At 42.5% G+C, this 16,614-nt stretch overlaps 1 protein-coding gene across 2 annotated transcripts in view; it reads right to left on the bottom strand.

The window, feature by feature from the left end:
* The window catches only part of tab2 (TGF-beta activated kinase 1 (MAP3K7) binding protein 2), a 45,333-nt gene that overhangs the window by 5,052 nt on the left and 23,667 nt on the right, over positions 1–16,614 (bottom strand). For both annotated transcript variants that reach the window (XM_058613879.1, XM_058613878.1), the window contains exons 2-4: positions 7,181–7,371; positions 3,701–5,378; positions 428–588 (exon numbers count right to left, since the gene is read on the bottom strand). In XM_058613879.1, coding sequence (XP_058469862.1) covers positions 428–588; positions 3,701–5,378; positions 7,181–7,282 — 1,941 coding nt within the window. In that variant the 5' untranslated portion in view covers positions 7,283–7,371. The remainder of the gene's footprint in view (positions 1–427; positions 589–3,700; positions 5,379–7,180; positions 7,372–16,614) is intronic.

Raw genomic sequence — 16,614 nt, 5'->3', positions numbered from 1 at the left:
AAAAACAACTCACGGCTGCTAATGAAGACAAACATGAAAGAAAAGCAGGAGACATGTTTCACAAGTATGGAGCTGCTGCTGCTGCTGCTGCTTATTATGCTGCTGCTGCTGCTGCTGCTGCTTATTATGCTGCTGCTGCTGTTACTGTTACTGCTGCTGCTGTGTGGACAGTGAAGTGAATCTGACAGACACTGTGTTCCCCGTCAGTGTGGGGACGTGGAGAGATATCAGCCAAATCATAAACAGAGCCTGTAATCAGCATAGTTTCAGAGTGGTGGTGTGACCCAGATTCCATTTGTTTCTCAGTAATAACCATAAAAACGGTTGTTGCCGTTTTCTTTCGACTTCCAGAGTTAACAGCAACAGCACAATGAGCTTTTTCTTTTGTAAACGATTGATGTGCCAGTAAAAAAGAGGGAAAGCTCACCGAAGGAATTTGGGAGGCCGAGTTGGATCTTTCCAGTCGTCTCCTGGTCAGGTCGTTCTCCATCTCATTCACCTCCTCTTTTAGCTTCTCCAGCTTCTTCTTCTTCAGTTCCAGCTCATGCCACAGCCTCTCCATGCGTGCCTTCTGGTGGACCAATAACGCTGGACAATGCAAAACAAGGAGAAAGTATCGTCAATAACTGTTCCCTTTTGTTTTACAAGTTGTCAAAAAAGAAGTCAATATTACTACACTGCAGTTATTAACCCTGTCATATTCAAATTACTGTGTTACTACACAATGCAGAGGAAAAGCTGACGCTAGCAAGCTACACTTTGACCAAACGCAACCATTACATCTCATCCCTGACCCTAAAACTCAGGTCGTCGTCGTTTGTGGTGCAGCTGTGAATTCTGAATTCTCTGCCTCGCTCGATCATTTCTGATCGTCTCTGATCGTCGTCACTGATCGTCGTCTCTGATCGTCGTCTCTGATCGTCTCTTATCGTCATCTCTGATTGCCTCCGATTGTCATCTCTGATCGTCATCTCTGATCGTCTCTGATCATCGTCTATGATTGTCATCTCTGATTGTCGTCTCTGATCGTCATCTCTGATTGTCTCCGATTGTCGTCTCTGATCGTCATCTCTGATCGTCTCCGATTGTCTCTGATCGTCGTCTCTGATTGTCTCCGGTTGTCGTCTCTGATCGTCATCTCTGATCACCGTCTATGATCGTCTCTGATCGTCATCTCTGATCGTCTCTGATCATCGTCTCTGATCGTCATCTCTGATCGTCGTCTATGATCGTCATCTCTGATCATCGTCTCTGATCATCGTCTATGATCATAGTCTCTGATCGTCATCTCTGATCGTCTCTGATCAATGTCTATGATCCTCTCTGATCGTCGTCTCTATTTGGTCTCTGATCGTCTATGATCGTCTCTGATCGTCATCTCTGATCGTCTCTGATCGTCTCTGATCGTCATCTCTGATCGTCTCTGATCGTCTCTGATCATCGTCTATGATCATCGTCTCTGATCGTCATCTCTGATCGTCATCTCTGATCGTCTCTGATCAATGTCTATGATCGTCTCTGATCGTCATCTCTGATCGTCTCTGATCGTCTCAGAGGGCATCGCCCATTAAGTTTCCTACTATTTCACAGCGGCTGTGTGATTAGATGAGGGAAGAGTCCTAACTCCTAACTTACATCTGTGCACTCTGAGGGCATTTCCTCATCAGCAGGTAATATTGTAAAGAAATAGAGAGCCACAGCTTCCATGTCATTGCTATGGTAACTTGTTGTAGAGGAGGCTTTGTCCCCTCCCCTACAGTGTTTTAGTGGAAACCCAGTCTTGTCATCATGGCTGCAGACTCATCCAGGCAGCAGTGTTATTTTATGGTCTTCAGTTCTTCCACTGACATGAACATGGTACCATGGCTTGTGTTCACCAGCTCCATTGAAAACAAATACACATGGCCAGGAGAGGGGGGGGCTTCAGCGAGGGCTGTTTGTTATGAACGTCATAACCTTAGCAGTGCTGTTAATAAAGTCACACTTTAGAATGAATTATGGGTCATTATGAATCTGTCAGCTCCAGTTTTCACCTCGTGGACTTACAGACACAGGTCTAGCAGCTGACCCATGTTCAGGACCACACCTCACTGTTCTCAGCATAATTCTGAGTGTAAGGAGAGACAGGGGAACGACACACATGTCTGTGGTAACATGAGATCACAGTCGTCCCTGCAGCAATAAGAGAGCCCAGGTCACTGAAAGGCAGACCTTGGTCCAGATCCAGAACCATTATCAAAAACTACTGTCATTTTGACCGATTTGTATTTTTTTTAGTGCAGCTTTTCCAGCCTTTCTTTAGTGAGTATACACTCTACTGTTTTCATTGATTATGATAATGTGCTTGTGATTTCTCTGCTTTAAAGTGTGAAAGAAGAAACCAATTTAACATCAAACGTGAGACTTGGAGCTAAAAGGCTTTTCCTTGTCAATCAGGACCAGGTCTATTTCTTCTTAATTATTATAATAATAATAATAATAATAATAATAATGATTCTCTGTTGAGGTTTACAGCTTTATTAATGTGTTTCTCTGTTGTCCACTGGTGTGTGTGCGTGTGCGTGTGTGTGCGTGCTGTGGGTCATACAGAGAGCCGAGGGGAAAACACACGACACACACGTCTTATTTCACATGTCGCCACGTAAATAAGATTAATAACATATTTAGTGTTTAAAAAAAGGACAAAGTATAGACCTGTTCTGTTAAATGAGTTCTGCTGTGATCTGGCACTTTAATAGAAAATAAAATGAACTTGTCCTTCAAGAACTGGTTTTATAATTCATGAAAATAATTGATGCTCAAATTGATATCACTTATTAAATGGTCAATACAAATAAATGAATGCATGTAAAACTTTGACATATAAACAGATAAACAAAAGGAAAGTGGTCTCCGGAGGGTGAGCACGTTCACTGTGAAGCTTCTCTTAGTCGTACTCACTGCAGCGCAACTTAAATGTGATTCAGTCAAAAGCCCAAAAAAGGAAACACTAGTGCGCTCTGAGACGTTTGACTCACACCTCATGGACATGGACATACAGTGGATTATTTCCACACTGACTCAACATTAGTGACACCGAGTACACACAGCTTGGCTCATGAAATACATTAGAGTCAATGTTTTGGAAAGTGTCCTTTAAAACCACAAATTATACTTTTATAACAAAATGACTTTCTTGGCAGGAAGCAGTGGAAAAAGCATTTAGACCAACAGCTGGTCACAAAAAACAGATAGTATTGTTTATTTTTGTAAGAGCTTTAAAACACTGCACTTGACATTTGCAAACAACCAACCCAGAGTCCAGCAGAAACCAAAGAGGTCCACTGCCCATGAAATCCTCATCTGCAGCCAATAATTCAATAGCAACGTACGTCGCAATATAACGAAGGACAATTCCTTGAAACGTGCTCATTGAATAACATGCAGCTCTAGCTTAAGCATGTAACTGTAATGTCACACACTGGAAACATAATGAACATGAACAAGTGTTAAAGGGTTTGTGATTCACCATGTCATGACGTCAACATGACAAACTGACCTCAAACCTTTCTGCTGAGTGCTGAGTGTGTTTCTGGAGAGTGTGTTTCTGCTGAGTGTGTTTCTGCTGAGTGTGTTTCTGCTGAGTGTGTTTCTGCTGAGTGTGTTTCTGCTGAGTGTGTTTCTGGAGAGTGTGTTTCACAGTGATGGTCGTGTTGCTCACCTTGTGTGTATGCTGCATCATCAGAGCTCATGCTGAGTCTGCGAGGCTCACTCGGCCTGTCCCTGTGAGGCGACAGTGGGTCTGAGAGATGAAGGGGGTCTGGCTCCACAAAGTGGTGGTCTGCAGGAAGGCTGAGGAGGTTGTTGGGCTCAAATGTTGGAGACACTACTCCGGGGGACACAGCTGGGGGCTTATTGGGCGACACTGTGATTTTAAAAGTGTATTTGGTGTTGGGCTGGGTCACCACCACGCGAGGAGAGGAGGCGGTGCCTCCCCCTCCCACAGAGGCACGAGACTTAGGCGGGTGGTGGTGGATGTAGGCAGGGCCCATGCTCACTTGGCCTCCCATGTTTCTGGCCCCTGAAGAGCCCTGCAAGGGAGTGTTGGCTGAGATGTAGAGTTTTGGAGGGTTCCCACCCCCACCATAGTTACTGGAGGCATTGGCAGAAATGTAAAACTTGGGCTGAGAGCGGGGGCCGCCTGAGGCCACGACAGCCTCCTCAGAGGGAGTGATAGCAGCAGTAGGTGGGCTGGCAGAGATGACAACAGTCGGCTGGCTGCGGCTCAGGCCTGGGCATCCAATTGACAGAGGGGTAGTGGGGACAGTAGCTACCCCAGTGGAGGAGGACGAAGAGGAGGGACAGGAGGAGGAGGTGGAGGATGAACGCGGACCACTGCTAGTCCGCAACACAGCTGTTGTGGTTGTGGAGTTGCTCCTTTGAGGAGATTCAAGTTTGATCTCTATCTGATTCTTCCTTGGACCAGTGGAGATGTTCTGGATGTTGTACTGGCTGATGGTAGAGGAGGGGGGCATGACAGAAGAGGAGGAAGAGCATGAGGAGACACCAGAGGAAGAGGCTTGGCTTCCAGTGGGAAGAATGGAGGGTGCCTGTGGATTTGTGGGGGAGCTGATGGGCATGTAGACATGAGAGGTCTGGTGGCCCTGGGTCTGGTGCTGTGAGGTATGTGAAGAGGAGGCGTGCTGAGGGCCGGACCAGGAGCCGGACAGGGAGGAGGGGTGTGTGATCTGGTAGATCTGCTGCTGAGGCTGGGACGTGGGGCTATACTGGGCCCTGCTTCCCTGTTGCTGGTTCTGCCGATTTGTACCGGACTGGTAGGGCCTGATATAGATAGAGTTACCCTGTGGACTGCTGAGGCCCGACTGTGGCCCACCATGTATGTGCAAAGAGGTGGGGGTGTTGCGGCCTGTCGGGATATTGGGAGCTAGAGTCACTGTAAAAGGGTTGTAGCGTGGTGTCTGCTGGGCACTCAGAGTTGCTCCTTTGACACCCAGAGGATAAAGTCCAAGGTGTTGTGGAGGCTGTGGTTTGCGCGTGGGTTCCATCACACCAAATACATTAAGGCTGGAGGGCACCTGCACTGGGGCTGATTGGGGCTCTTGTTGAAAGAAGTCACTATTGGGAGCCTGGCTCGTCTGGAGGGGCCCGTCACTCTGGCTGTGAGCCAGAGTCCGGCTGCCGTTCATTCTCAGGCCGTCCTGAACTGGGGCCACGTGCACATTCTGAGACTGCAGGCCCAGGTTCAGCTGGGTCATGTGATTTTGGAGCCGGGTGAAGCTGGGATCGTCAGAAAAGCTTAGGTTTCCTTCCTCGGTGTACAGGTAGCCTGGACTGACTTGGGACAAGTATTCACAGCAGGCGTCTAAGTTATTGTTGTTCTGAGGGAGAAAGAGAGGAAATATTATTAATGAATAAGATTCACATCTGTTTTCTGGAAACACTGATTTGAGCAAATATTCATTAGTCCTACATTGAGGACATTAACACATGAGGGCAGACTGGGGAGACAACTGACAGGTGACATGTATCCCTTAAATTTCAAAACCCCGCAACAATTTAAAAAATCAGACTGCTTATTTTCAGGCATATCCAGTTACAACAAAGACAGGTTTAATGTTGAGAAACAAAGACTGCCTGAGGTTTTATTAAGGTTCATACCAATATATCAAGCCACACCCTGAATATTGTTCAGTATTGGTGACTATTTGCATTGTGACCTTCTACTTACTACATATCAAAAGTCATCTCAACTGGTTTCATTCAGTGAACTTCAGCGTGGTTCAACATGGTGAAGAACATTTTTTTTTCAACATTTTCAATCTGCTATCGAGCGGTCTTCCTAGTCACTCACAGGGAGAAATGTCCTATTTCTAGTACTCAACTCATATCTGACTACAGTCCTAAGTGGCTTGAATTCAGTCAAGTTGTAGTAGACACAGAGGTACTCCTACAGCACTCCTGTAGTAATGGAGTCAAGCCGAGCCAAGTGGTCTCTGTCTGAACCAGTTTGTGCTGTATTTTGTCTTCCTTCTGCTAGTCTCCATGCGTTCATTTTAAGCCCTACATGGTCATGTGACTTCACTCAACATGGACGGGAACGTAACCATTGACTGCAGATGAACTGGGAAGTTGTGTTGTAGTCAAGACCACCTAAACCGAGACCAAGTCGAGACCAAGACCACAGTGTATCGAGACCAAGACAAGACCAAGACTTTGAGGGGTCGAGACCGAGACCGATCTCGAGTACTACAACACTACAGGGAAGTTGAAGATAAGGAGTCTGAATTTTGAATTGGTTGGTATAGACCATTTTTCTGATTCTGTCAGATTTTTGTAGAGGTATCATTTCAAACATTTCACATTTTAAGCAATTAATGCAGCTGTGTTTTGTTCTTTTCATGGCAGCTGACTCAAGGTAGCTGCTCCATCTTCCTGGGCCATCCAGAACCATGATCTGCTCCACCTCTAACCTCAGAGAGAACAAACAGAGGCTCTGACAGTGATGCACTAAATGAGTTTCCTAGATGCACAGCTGTAACCATGACACGTGCACATGAGCAGAATACTCACACAGATATGAATAAAAAGTGACAGTGTGACAGAACCAGAACCAAAACGGATTATCATTAGAAAATGTGAGGCCGCTCTGTGGCACAGAGAGACAGAAGTAAGAGAACACACATGGAATTTAAACACAGCTGATGTGTTGTATGGTACTGCACACCGGCTGTGCTTCAGCTGTCACTGGTAAACCACTGAGAACTACAGAGCCCCGGACATGACATGGTAAAAAAATGCAATAAATTGTGCCCATGAAACAGCTATGACGTGCACACGAAATAAGTATCACGTGTAAGGCATACGTAGATACTTAATACATGTAATGCTGGGGTGCAGTGGCTCAGTGGTTAAGACCGGTACCCTGTGTGCGAAAGACATCATGGTCGCAATGGTCGCGACCAATGGTCGCAAGTTCGACTCCACCCCTGGCTGATTGTACTCAATTCCGTTATACGTCGCTTTGGATAAAAGCGTCTGCTAAATGACATGTAATGTAATGTTATATAAAGTATAAGGTAATACGAAATATGACGAAATACTAATTAGTAATATCATCATTCCGGTAAAATCTGTTGAGAAATGTCCTTTGGCCTAAATCGTTTGGTTGCACTGTTCTCACCTGCAGAACACACTGGGAGACAACACCCTCTGGGACTTCAGGGAACTTCTGGCGCAGGTCTTGCAAAACCTGAATGTCAATCTGGTGGCTTCCCTGGGCCATTCGTATGTTACCAAGACAGGACTTCTTGTTCTGTTCAGCGCACTGGGGCGTCAGTCGTGGCAGCAAGTCACCTTCATCTTGAACATTTTCTGAAACAAAAAAGGGGAAAAATATCTGATAAGTAAAAAGAAAAGAAAACAAGCACTCACACACAATCTAACCTATCTCTGATACAGCGTGGTGTACTGCCACTACAATCTTGAGGTTGTCTAATTCATTTCAAAAACAGATGTTTTTATAAATGTAAGAATAGCAGAAACACCAACATTCAGTGAGTGAGGACGGAACGATCAGTCTCCACAGATGATTCCAAGAATTCACTTTTATTTCTAAAGCTAGAGTAAAGAAGACAGACCTGCAGGGCTATTTACACACATAAATCTTTATTCATCCACTCAATCTAAGTTTTTGTACATGTCTTCTGCACAGTCAGAGGAATTTGTCAATTATTCATGTTTAAACAGGGCGAAGGTGCAACTGCATCGACCTCTGTGATCCTGTGCTTCATGTTGTTACTGTGGCTGCTAGTATTTCTGTAACCATTTATACCTCCTGTTTAACCTCCTGTATCTCTATTAATTAGTAAAACAACAGTTACACTAAACACACACATTCAATGTAACCTTGGCCCCTTTAGTACTGGCATTAAATGCAGTTTCTGTGATTGGATAGTGCCTGACCACTAAGTACAGGTGTAAATACACCTGAGGTGGGTTGTTATTCAATCTGCCAAAGCACTGGGGGAGGTGGTTGGAGACGCACTGTGACCATATTGAACAGAAATGGACATGCTGTGAGTGTCCAACGTGTCTCCAATCTCCTCTGCTTTTGTAAATGCATGTTAATAGCAGGTGTAAATGCATGAGGTGAAGCACTCTCCCATCACATAAGTGCATTCTGATGGGGCCCTTGGGGATATGGCAGAGTCAAAGTCATTATCACAGGACAAAACAAGACATTTGAAGATGTTTTGGTAAAATCGATCGCCATTTCATGCATTTAAGGGACAAAACAGCTAAGACAAGATTCAAGAGATTTTTCAATCATGACAACAGTAATTTGCAGTTGCAGCCCAGATGTTTAATGTAGAAGTTTGTGACAATCGTTAAACTGCTCCTTGTTAAGTCAAATCATCATACAGTAACACATGTAAGATGTGTTCCACAGGGAAGAGAGTGTGCTGACTGAGAAGCATCACTGTGGTTTCTACTTTTTAGTCTTTGCTTACTGGAGATAAACCTTACACTTAACACCACATATTACAGTACAGTTTCCACAAAACCTTTACATTATACCTTTGCTTGACTCTTGCATTAGATGCATTTTAGCACCCGGACCTGACAAACGTCCATGTAGAGTAAAGTAGGTTTAAAACGTTGGTTGTAGAGGTGGGTGATATATATGTTGTTTGCAATAGTATCGTCATTTGTATTTTAACAATGTGCAAATTGACAATATCTAGTATGTAAATGACTTTGCAAAAGCCGATGAAACACACACTTAAACTCCACACATTAGCAGAAGTCCTCCACTCTGCAGCAGTGATCACTGAGCAGCAGGAGCCAGATGTCACATGACCACTAGTAGGGCCATACAGTTGGTGTCGTGGTTAGCACTCTTGTCTTTGCAGCAAGAAGACCAAGGTATGCATGTTCTCCCCGTGTGTGCGTGGGTTTCCTACCACAGTCCAAAAACATGAGGATTGGGTACATTTGTCCATGAATGTGAGATTTATCTAATCTAATCTGTTCTAATCTGTTTAATCTAATCTAAATTGACCATAGGTATGAATGTGAGACTGGAAAGTTCGTCAGTCTGTGTGTGTGTGTGTGTGTGTGTGTGTGGCCCTGCCCTGCGCCTATCGCCCTATGTCAGCTGAGATTGGCACAGCACCGCGACCCTCCAGTAGATGATGGATGACCACTTGCGAGGGCTTTCCCTGAAGTTCACGGCAGCTACGCGGAGGAAACATGGAGACGCCAGACCCCACATCTCAGTGTGCCATATAATAGAGCCACACTCAATCCCAATCTAGTTCACTGACTGGTGCTTCAGAAATGAAGCTGTTTGATGTAACATTACATTTGAGCGGTGGTGGGTGCTTGCACTCGGGGGGGTTTGAATTCATTGAATGAATTACAGGTCATCAGAGATTAGTTTGAACTTCATTTTTGGAAGAAAAAAAATCGACAGTCGTAAAAGTATTGTAATAGGATTCTTTTCTATCTGATTTTGTTTATATTGATAACATTTGTTTAAATCTCTTTCTATATTTTTTTTTACAGTATATAAAATAATAGCAGACAAAGCATGTGTGCAATATTACTTTCTTTTTTGTCTTTGAATATTTACTTGAATCTTTCAAGGATTTCAAGGATGTCATCTTAATATCGATGTCATCAAAAGTTAGTAGGGTGTTCAACGTCAATCATGTGTGTCTGTTTCCTATTCTTATGTGCATAAGCTATACTCAGGGCTGGTTGCGGGCCAAGGCAACCTCACTCTCACTCACAGGCACAGTGCAATTCTGCTAAAGCAGCCGAGGCTCATTTACTCCTAGAAAACAGATTAGCTTCCATCTCCAACAGAGACAGTCAATGAAGCTCAGCTTCCTCTAAAATCTCACCAAACAAATGATCAAGTATGTACTGTTTGTAATGAAATGTATTTACATTTCATTACTCTATTCAGTTTCAGCACGGCACGGCTCGCCTCGCCTCTGTTTGGTATCATTTTTCATTACTATAGTTCTTCTCCTCGTCACTGCAGTTACAGCCCTGCAGCTGGCCCATGTGTGGGGGAGGCTCTGAGGGAGGCAGTTTAGTTGTTGGTGTCCCTGGAGGCAATGGTGGTGGAACAGGGCCTGGGGCTGCACTGCACTGCCAACACAGATAGAGACAAAGCTTTCATTGCTGAGGCTGTTATTCACTGTGCCAAAGCACTGACCCACAGCCCTACATTCATCTGTGGAGGCAGAGGGCCTGCCATGCCCCATCAATGGGCTTATTCACTCTGCCAGGGTGAATGCACCTAAGAATGTCCAAATCAATTAATGCCCAACGAAAATGTGGATAAATAATGAACTGGAGCTTTTGGTAGAAGTATCAGCCCAACACCTGATGCATTAGCTGCTGTTGTGGTCCACACAGAACTAGTTAATTCAAACAAAGAGGCTACACATAACAAGAAACAATAAAATGTCATGGCCTTCTTTTTCTCAGCATGAGAATCTTCACGCTGGAATGTCTGATTGTGATTGTTTGGGATCTTCAAACAACTGTTCTTGAAAAATAAGCAGAAAAAAATCAAATACAGTGGAAACAGTAACGCTCCCAAGTGAGCTTTGATCAGAAACATCCTTTAAAACAGCAGCAGTGGATTGTCTCAGTGTTGGGTCCTGGTCCAGTCAAATCTGAACAAATAAAGGGACTAATTGGCAGAAGACTGTTGACAGGCACCCCACTCTCCCAGAAGCTACAGACATGTGTGTGTGTGTGTGTGTGTGTGTGTGTGTGTGTGTGTGTGTGTGTGTGTGTGTGTGTGTGTGTGTGAGAGAGAGGGTTATAGGGTTGGGCATGTTTTTACGATCCAGCAAGCCTAGCCTACTCCAAGACAATACACCTAAAACAATCCTGCATATGGGAGCTACTGTGAGTACTCGAAGGTCCAAAGTGTGTTGAGTGTGGAGAGACTATAAGATGCATTCAAGGACCCTCAGAAATGTGGATATTTCCACAAACACACAGTTCACTATCAAAACCCCTGCTGACGATACGTTCAAGGAAACTACATTACACCATTACTTCTGCAAACACACATGCAGACCACTAAACAAATGCTCATTGATGCAATTACTGAAGAAGCAAAGCTCAGTTCTGTGTGTTTTTAATGTGGTCGTGATTAGAGTACCACAACACTGACTGACAAGTTTCATTTTCTTTAACAATGAAGGCTGTTGGCCTGGTTAATCAGCTGTCAGTGTTTTCATGTTTCAAGACATTGTAATTTCATCTACCTTTATAAATCCACTACGGGTCCACCGTGACTTCATCTTCATCACCTTGGTCACTTTGCTCCACATTAGATCGTGCAGCTCCACAACCCACTCTGTAATCCACAGTATTGTGTAATGTGTCACACTGTCTGTCCACAAGCTTGCAGAAGTCATCCAACCAGCAGAGGACAATAATACGTTTCAATCATCCTCACTCGTCTTCGTGGATCAGTCTGCAGATCACTGTTTTGTGGTAGGCAATGAAAAAAGGCACCTAATGTGCCTACTGTGTGCATTTGATTTAGATGTAGGTTATCAAAAAAGTACCCTTTTAAACATCAGTGCCATTTTCAGGGGGCCACAAAAATGTGGGCTGGAGATTTAATAAATAGATACTTTATACTTATAGGTATTTTATTTAAGACAAGGGTTTACCATTTACGACAGCCCTTGAACGCACCACACAGGCTCTCTTTTTCCACCACAGCAACTCGAAATAAAGCCCCATGGCTGGATTCTGTCAATAAAGATGCAATGATACGTTTTTCAAGAGCAACCAGTGTGACAGTTAGAGTAGCCTCAGCTTATCCTACCTTGCCATGCTTTGTCAAAAAAGTGTCAGGTTACATACATTGGGATTTGCAGTGCAACTTTTTCAGTCAAGCTCCAGTTCTTCAAAATATGAACTGCTATACTAAAATACCACGATGAGAACTTTATTTATTGGTTAAAACATTTACATAGTGAATATTTTAAAATACACGTAACAGAACCATCAATAATAGAATGATTAAATGACACCTTCTGCGATGTTGTTGTGTTGTTTCGATGGTTCAATCAAAGTACCCTTTACTACATTGATAACTGGAGCATGAGTGTGAAGAAAACAAAATCCTGTGTTGTACAAACTAATGATGTTGATGTGAGACAGACTGACTGGTGGACATCTTAATCTGCTGGGACAAATACTGATGCTGGTGCGCCAGTTTTAGTCCACATGCCACCAGTTGCTAACCACTGCACCACACTGACCCGGCAAATGCAAAACCTGCATCATTGATCTTTTACAAATCATTGTGATTCAGTGAGAATCACAGGCTTTCTGCCTCACACAGCACTTTTCACTCAGGAGGCTCATCTTAACAAAAGGCTTTTTAAGTCATCACAAAATCTGTGAGCCGCTGAATCAAAGTGATTTCCCACCATGTTAATGTCACAACCAAAATAAACTTTAAAGACAAGCTAGATGCTGTCTTTAAGTTTCAAGTTTCCACTCATGAAACAATTGCAGTCAGTTATGTCAAACATCCCAAAACATCAGGCCAACAGGAGACTATACATTTTGAATCTTGTTCGCAGTAGATGTGCTGTGAAATTGAGACAATACTATTTATATCAATCAATGAATGAATCATGCTTATGACAGCATTAGTAAATAACACCTACTGCAAGTTTACTTGACGCCAGAACTCTAAGAGAGACACTTACAATACTGTCTTAGATTTGGTGTTTTATCTGTACTATAGTGACCATATAGTATATTTTTTTCACTTTATTTGAACACATCCAGAAAATACAATATGAATATGAATTTTAAAATGTATATTTTCAGAAAAAAATCAGCTTCTACAGGTTAAAGTGTCACTATGTTGTCCTCAGTGCAGTGTAGCAACCGCAGCTATACAACTAGCTAAACTCTTAATTATAAATGAAGACGTGAGTCGTAGTGAGCTTTAGTTGCTCTTTACTCTTTCTCTCATTATACAAGGTCAGAGTGAAAACAACAAAGACAAATACAAAAATGACCATTTAGCTCTGTAATGTGCGTTTCTCATGTAAATAAAACGTTTTTAGTTAAGTTTAAGTTGTACTACTATGGTATTGATAGGAAGAGAAATCAAAAAATATCTGATGTGAAAAGGAAGACATGCTTGATCATTACATACATGTTATATGAGTTAAGCTCATTGACAGCTTGTTAATATATAAAATCAACTTTAAAAATGTAAATGACAGAATTTGACAGACAAAGAGCAACACAAGACTTTTGCACAGTATCTTGTTCCAGGCAATGCCTACAGAAACCAAACAAACCAACCAACCAACCAACCAACCAACCAACCAGGTAACAGTGCCATGAAGCCTGGGCCTCACAGAACACACCGAGCTAAGAGCTACACTCCCAGACACAAAAACTCTTCAATATTGCAGCCTGCAGCTGGTGGTTGATTGAAAGCAGGCAAAGGCACCAGGCACTCCCCAGGTTGACCAGCCCCTCCTTGGGCACTGTCGGAATGGGAGGTCTTAGAAACATGCAAGAGCACCTCTGTACTACACTCTGTGAAGTAAACAGACTTCCAACTTTTGACAACTCTTTGTTTTCCTCTGTAAACATAAACATTAGTTCTCTCAGATACTAGCTGGCTCAGGTCCTCCCCTTCTCCTCCTGTGTGGGTAACAAACTACCGAGTGCAGCCAACAGCTTGTAAGTGCAAATGTGTGTCGTCCTCTGTGGAGCCCGACAGCTGCTTTCACCTGCAGACACTATAGCCATGAGCTTTTCACTCACTCACTCACTTTTTTGGCTTCTGTAGAACTATGTTCCCATCGCGTTTGCTAACTATTACTATTATAACTACTATAAGTATAACAATTAACTATACCTGTGGAATCCATCTATTGATGTAAGGAACATCTGTCTGTCTGTTAATCACATAATTGTCCGAGTGCTTACTTGAACTTGGCAGGCGACTGTCTCGGGGCACCAGTGTGTGCAGTGACTATGTTGATGTTGATTGGAGAAGAAAAGCAAGAGAGGACAGAACAAAGGTGAAAGTGCTAACAGTGCTGCTTCAGCCCCCTCAAAGAATAGGAATAATGAATGGGTACTAGGGCTTAACGATTTTGAATAAATATCGAATATTTTGACAGGAATTACGCCTGCGATACGATTCGCAATATAATAGGGAAAAGTCATTTTCACATAATTATTCTCATTTTCATCGGAAAAAAACATATTTAAAATGACAACTGTGTGATATTTGTGCAGAACATCCCCATTAGCACTTGGTACATTCCTCCAGATGAAATCAAATTAACCACAGGCTGTATGAAATTAACACAGCAAAAAGTCAACTTATCAAAATTTGAGTCGAACCAGAACGTATCGACTGATTATTCGACCAGTCGACCTGGACTTTACAGCCCTAATTTGCAGTAGGCTGTATTGCGATTGTAATTAATTGTTCAGCCCTAATGAGTACTTCATTAGTTACTTAAAAAGACAGTATTCCTCAAGATGATTGCACACTCAATGGCAACATGAATTAACAGTAGGGATGCAACAATATTTGGTTTTTGGTTCAATACACAACGGCAAACAGCGGTATATCAGTACGTCTCGGCCCGTCACAGAACGTCGCGCATGCTGTGTGATTAGATCCACTCAAGAGCAGAGACATGAGCGCAACATTGCACTGTTCAGGCAGGATTCAGCGCAGACTACGACTCAAACGCACAGATCCGTGCTGATTGTTACACACACACACACACACACACACACACACAAGGACGTTGACAGCCTTGTCATGTTCACATTGATTGTAGTTGTAGTGTTAAGGAGTTTCTGTGAGTGGATTAAAATGTTATTTATTTTTATTCTATGGTACTAAACTTTATATTTATATTTAATTTGTGTGGTTTTATGTTTGCTGTTTAAGATGATCTGATAGTGCACTATTGTTTAAAGTTTGTGGTTTGATTATATCTGTGCTTTTAATTATTTTTACAATGCAATATTGCTTTTGCTAGTCTGAGTAGTTTTATATTAAGATATCTAAACCGTACCGTTACCATGGCCCAAAAACCGTGATGCATACTGAACCGTGGGAAAACTGTACCGTTGCATCCCTAATTAACAGCACTAACTAACTAAATTACAAATAACTTGAAGGAGAAATTTGACCCGCCTTCTCTGTTATTCAAATAAGCATAATGAATAACGGTTTGTTGTGAATACACCTCCCCAAACAAACTGAACTTTCCGAGCAAACGAACTAGGACTCGAATTAGAAGGGTTGGTGTGAATACGACATCAGTGAATAAAAGGACCAGACAGAAAATAGGATCACAGGAAGAAACAGCTGAAGTCACTGTCTCGCAATGATGATCTGGTGTTCAGTCATTTGTATTAATAAAAAGAAAAGAAAGATAAATATTTGGGTGCAGGCAACACTGAAAATGAGAGGACAGGTGCACGATTCAGGAGTTTAAACTCTGCCACTTCTCAGCTTCAGGACACACTTTAGGATGTCTGAGTTTACAGATCTGAGGAAGGTCATGTTTGTTAATGAACAGTCACAGCTGTGCACACATGCTTATTTTCAATAACATGCCATCAACAACATTCTGATTGTTTAGATGTATGCCTCTCAGAGGCAAGCTTTGGTCCAAGAAAAAAAATAAAGGCCACATTATTACTCAGTGTGAAAGCTGTATTGAGTGTATATATATACACACTTTAGAAAATATCACCATGCCAATAAATAATAAAATCCCACCATACATCCGGCCTTCAAACAAATTGGGTTTTTATTTGTTTTGTTTTTTAAAAACAAATAAAGACCCATATCTTCGCAGAGTGGCACAATGCAAAAACAATCCAATGAATCCTTTTGTGTCTGTGACCTTCAATTCCCACTGGAAAAGCAGTTTATTTAAGTTATTCATGAACAACAGTAAATGATGAGGTGGTGTTAAGTAGGTATGGACAGATGGCTGTGGAGTTAAAGGATGAAAATGACTGGTTAATGTATGTATTTCAGGAAGAGGGATGAGCACAGTGGAGGAAGATAATATAGTTGGGGTGGGAATCTTTAGGTGCTACACGTTTCGATTATGATTATAATTCAGGGGCCACGATTCAATTATAAAATGATTATCGATGCATCTCTTGAGTAGTGACGCACCGAAACCGATTGTTATAAATTATTATGCCAATTCTGTACCATTGTTGTTTTTTTTTTAATCTAATGTTGTTGTTATGGCTGAGACTGTGTGTACTTCCTATATTATATTATAGATTAATATTCATATTAGGAGTATCTCATGGAACATATCAGACGAGGATGCATGCCCCTCACCTGGTGCAGACAGACAGGCCTTTTGTTCCTTCTCCCTCTCCTAGTGGGCAGCCTGGATCATTTTTATCCCCACATCCTAATAATGATCTTTATGATGAGTGCAGTCGTGATGAAGTGCACTTAGTAAAACGTGTTGACAGACTCTTACGAGCACACTTTTCATTGTTTTCACTCAACCTATTTGTGTAGAAGACACT

The sequence above is a fragment of the Solea solea genome, chromosome 17 (genome assembly GCF_958295425.1).
Source record: "Solea solea chromosome 17, fSolSol10.1, whole genome shotgun sequence".
In the NCBI taxonomy this organism is placed as follows: domain Eukaryota; kingdom Metazoa; phylum Chordata; class Actinopteri; order Pleuronectiformes; family Soleidae; genus Solea; species Solea solea.
The sequence above is the reverse complement of the archived record's forward strand: the minus strand, read 5'-3'. Positions and strand labels throughout refer to the sequence as shown.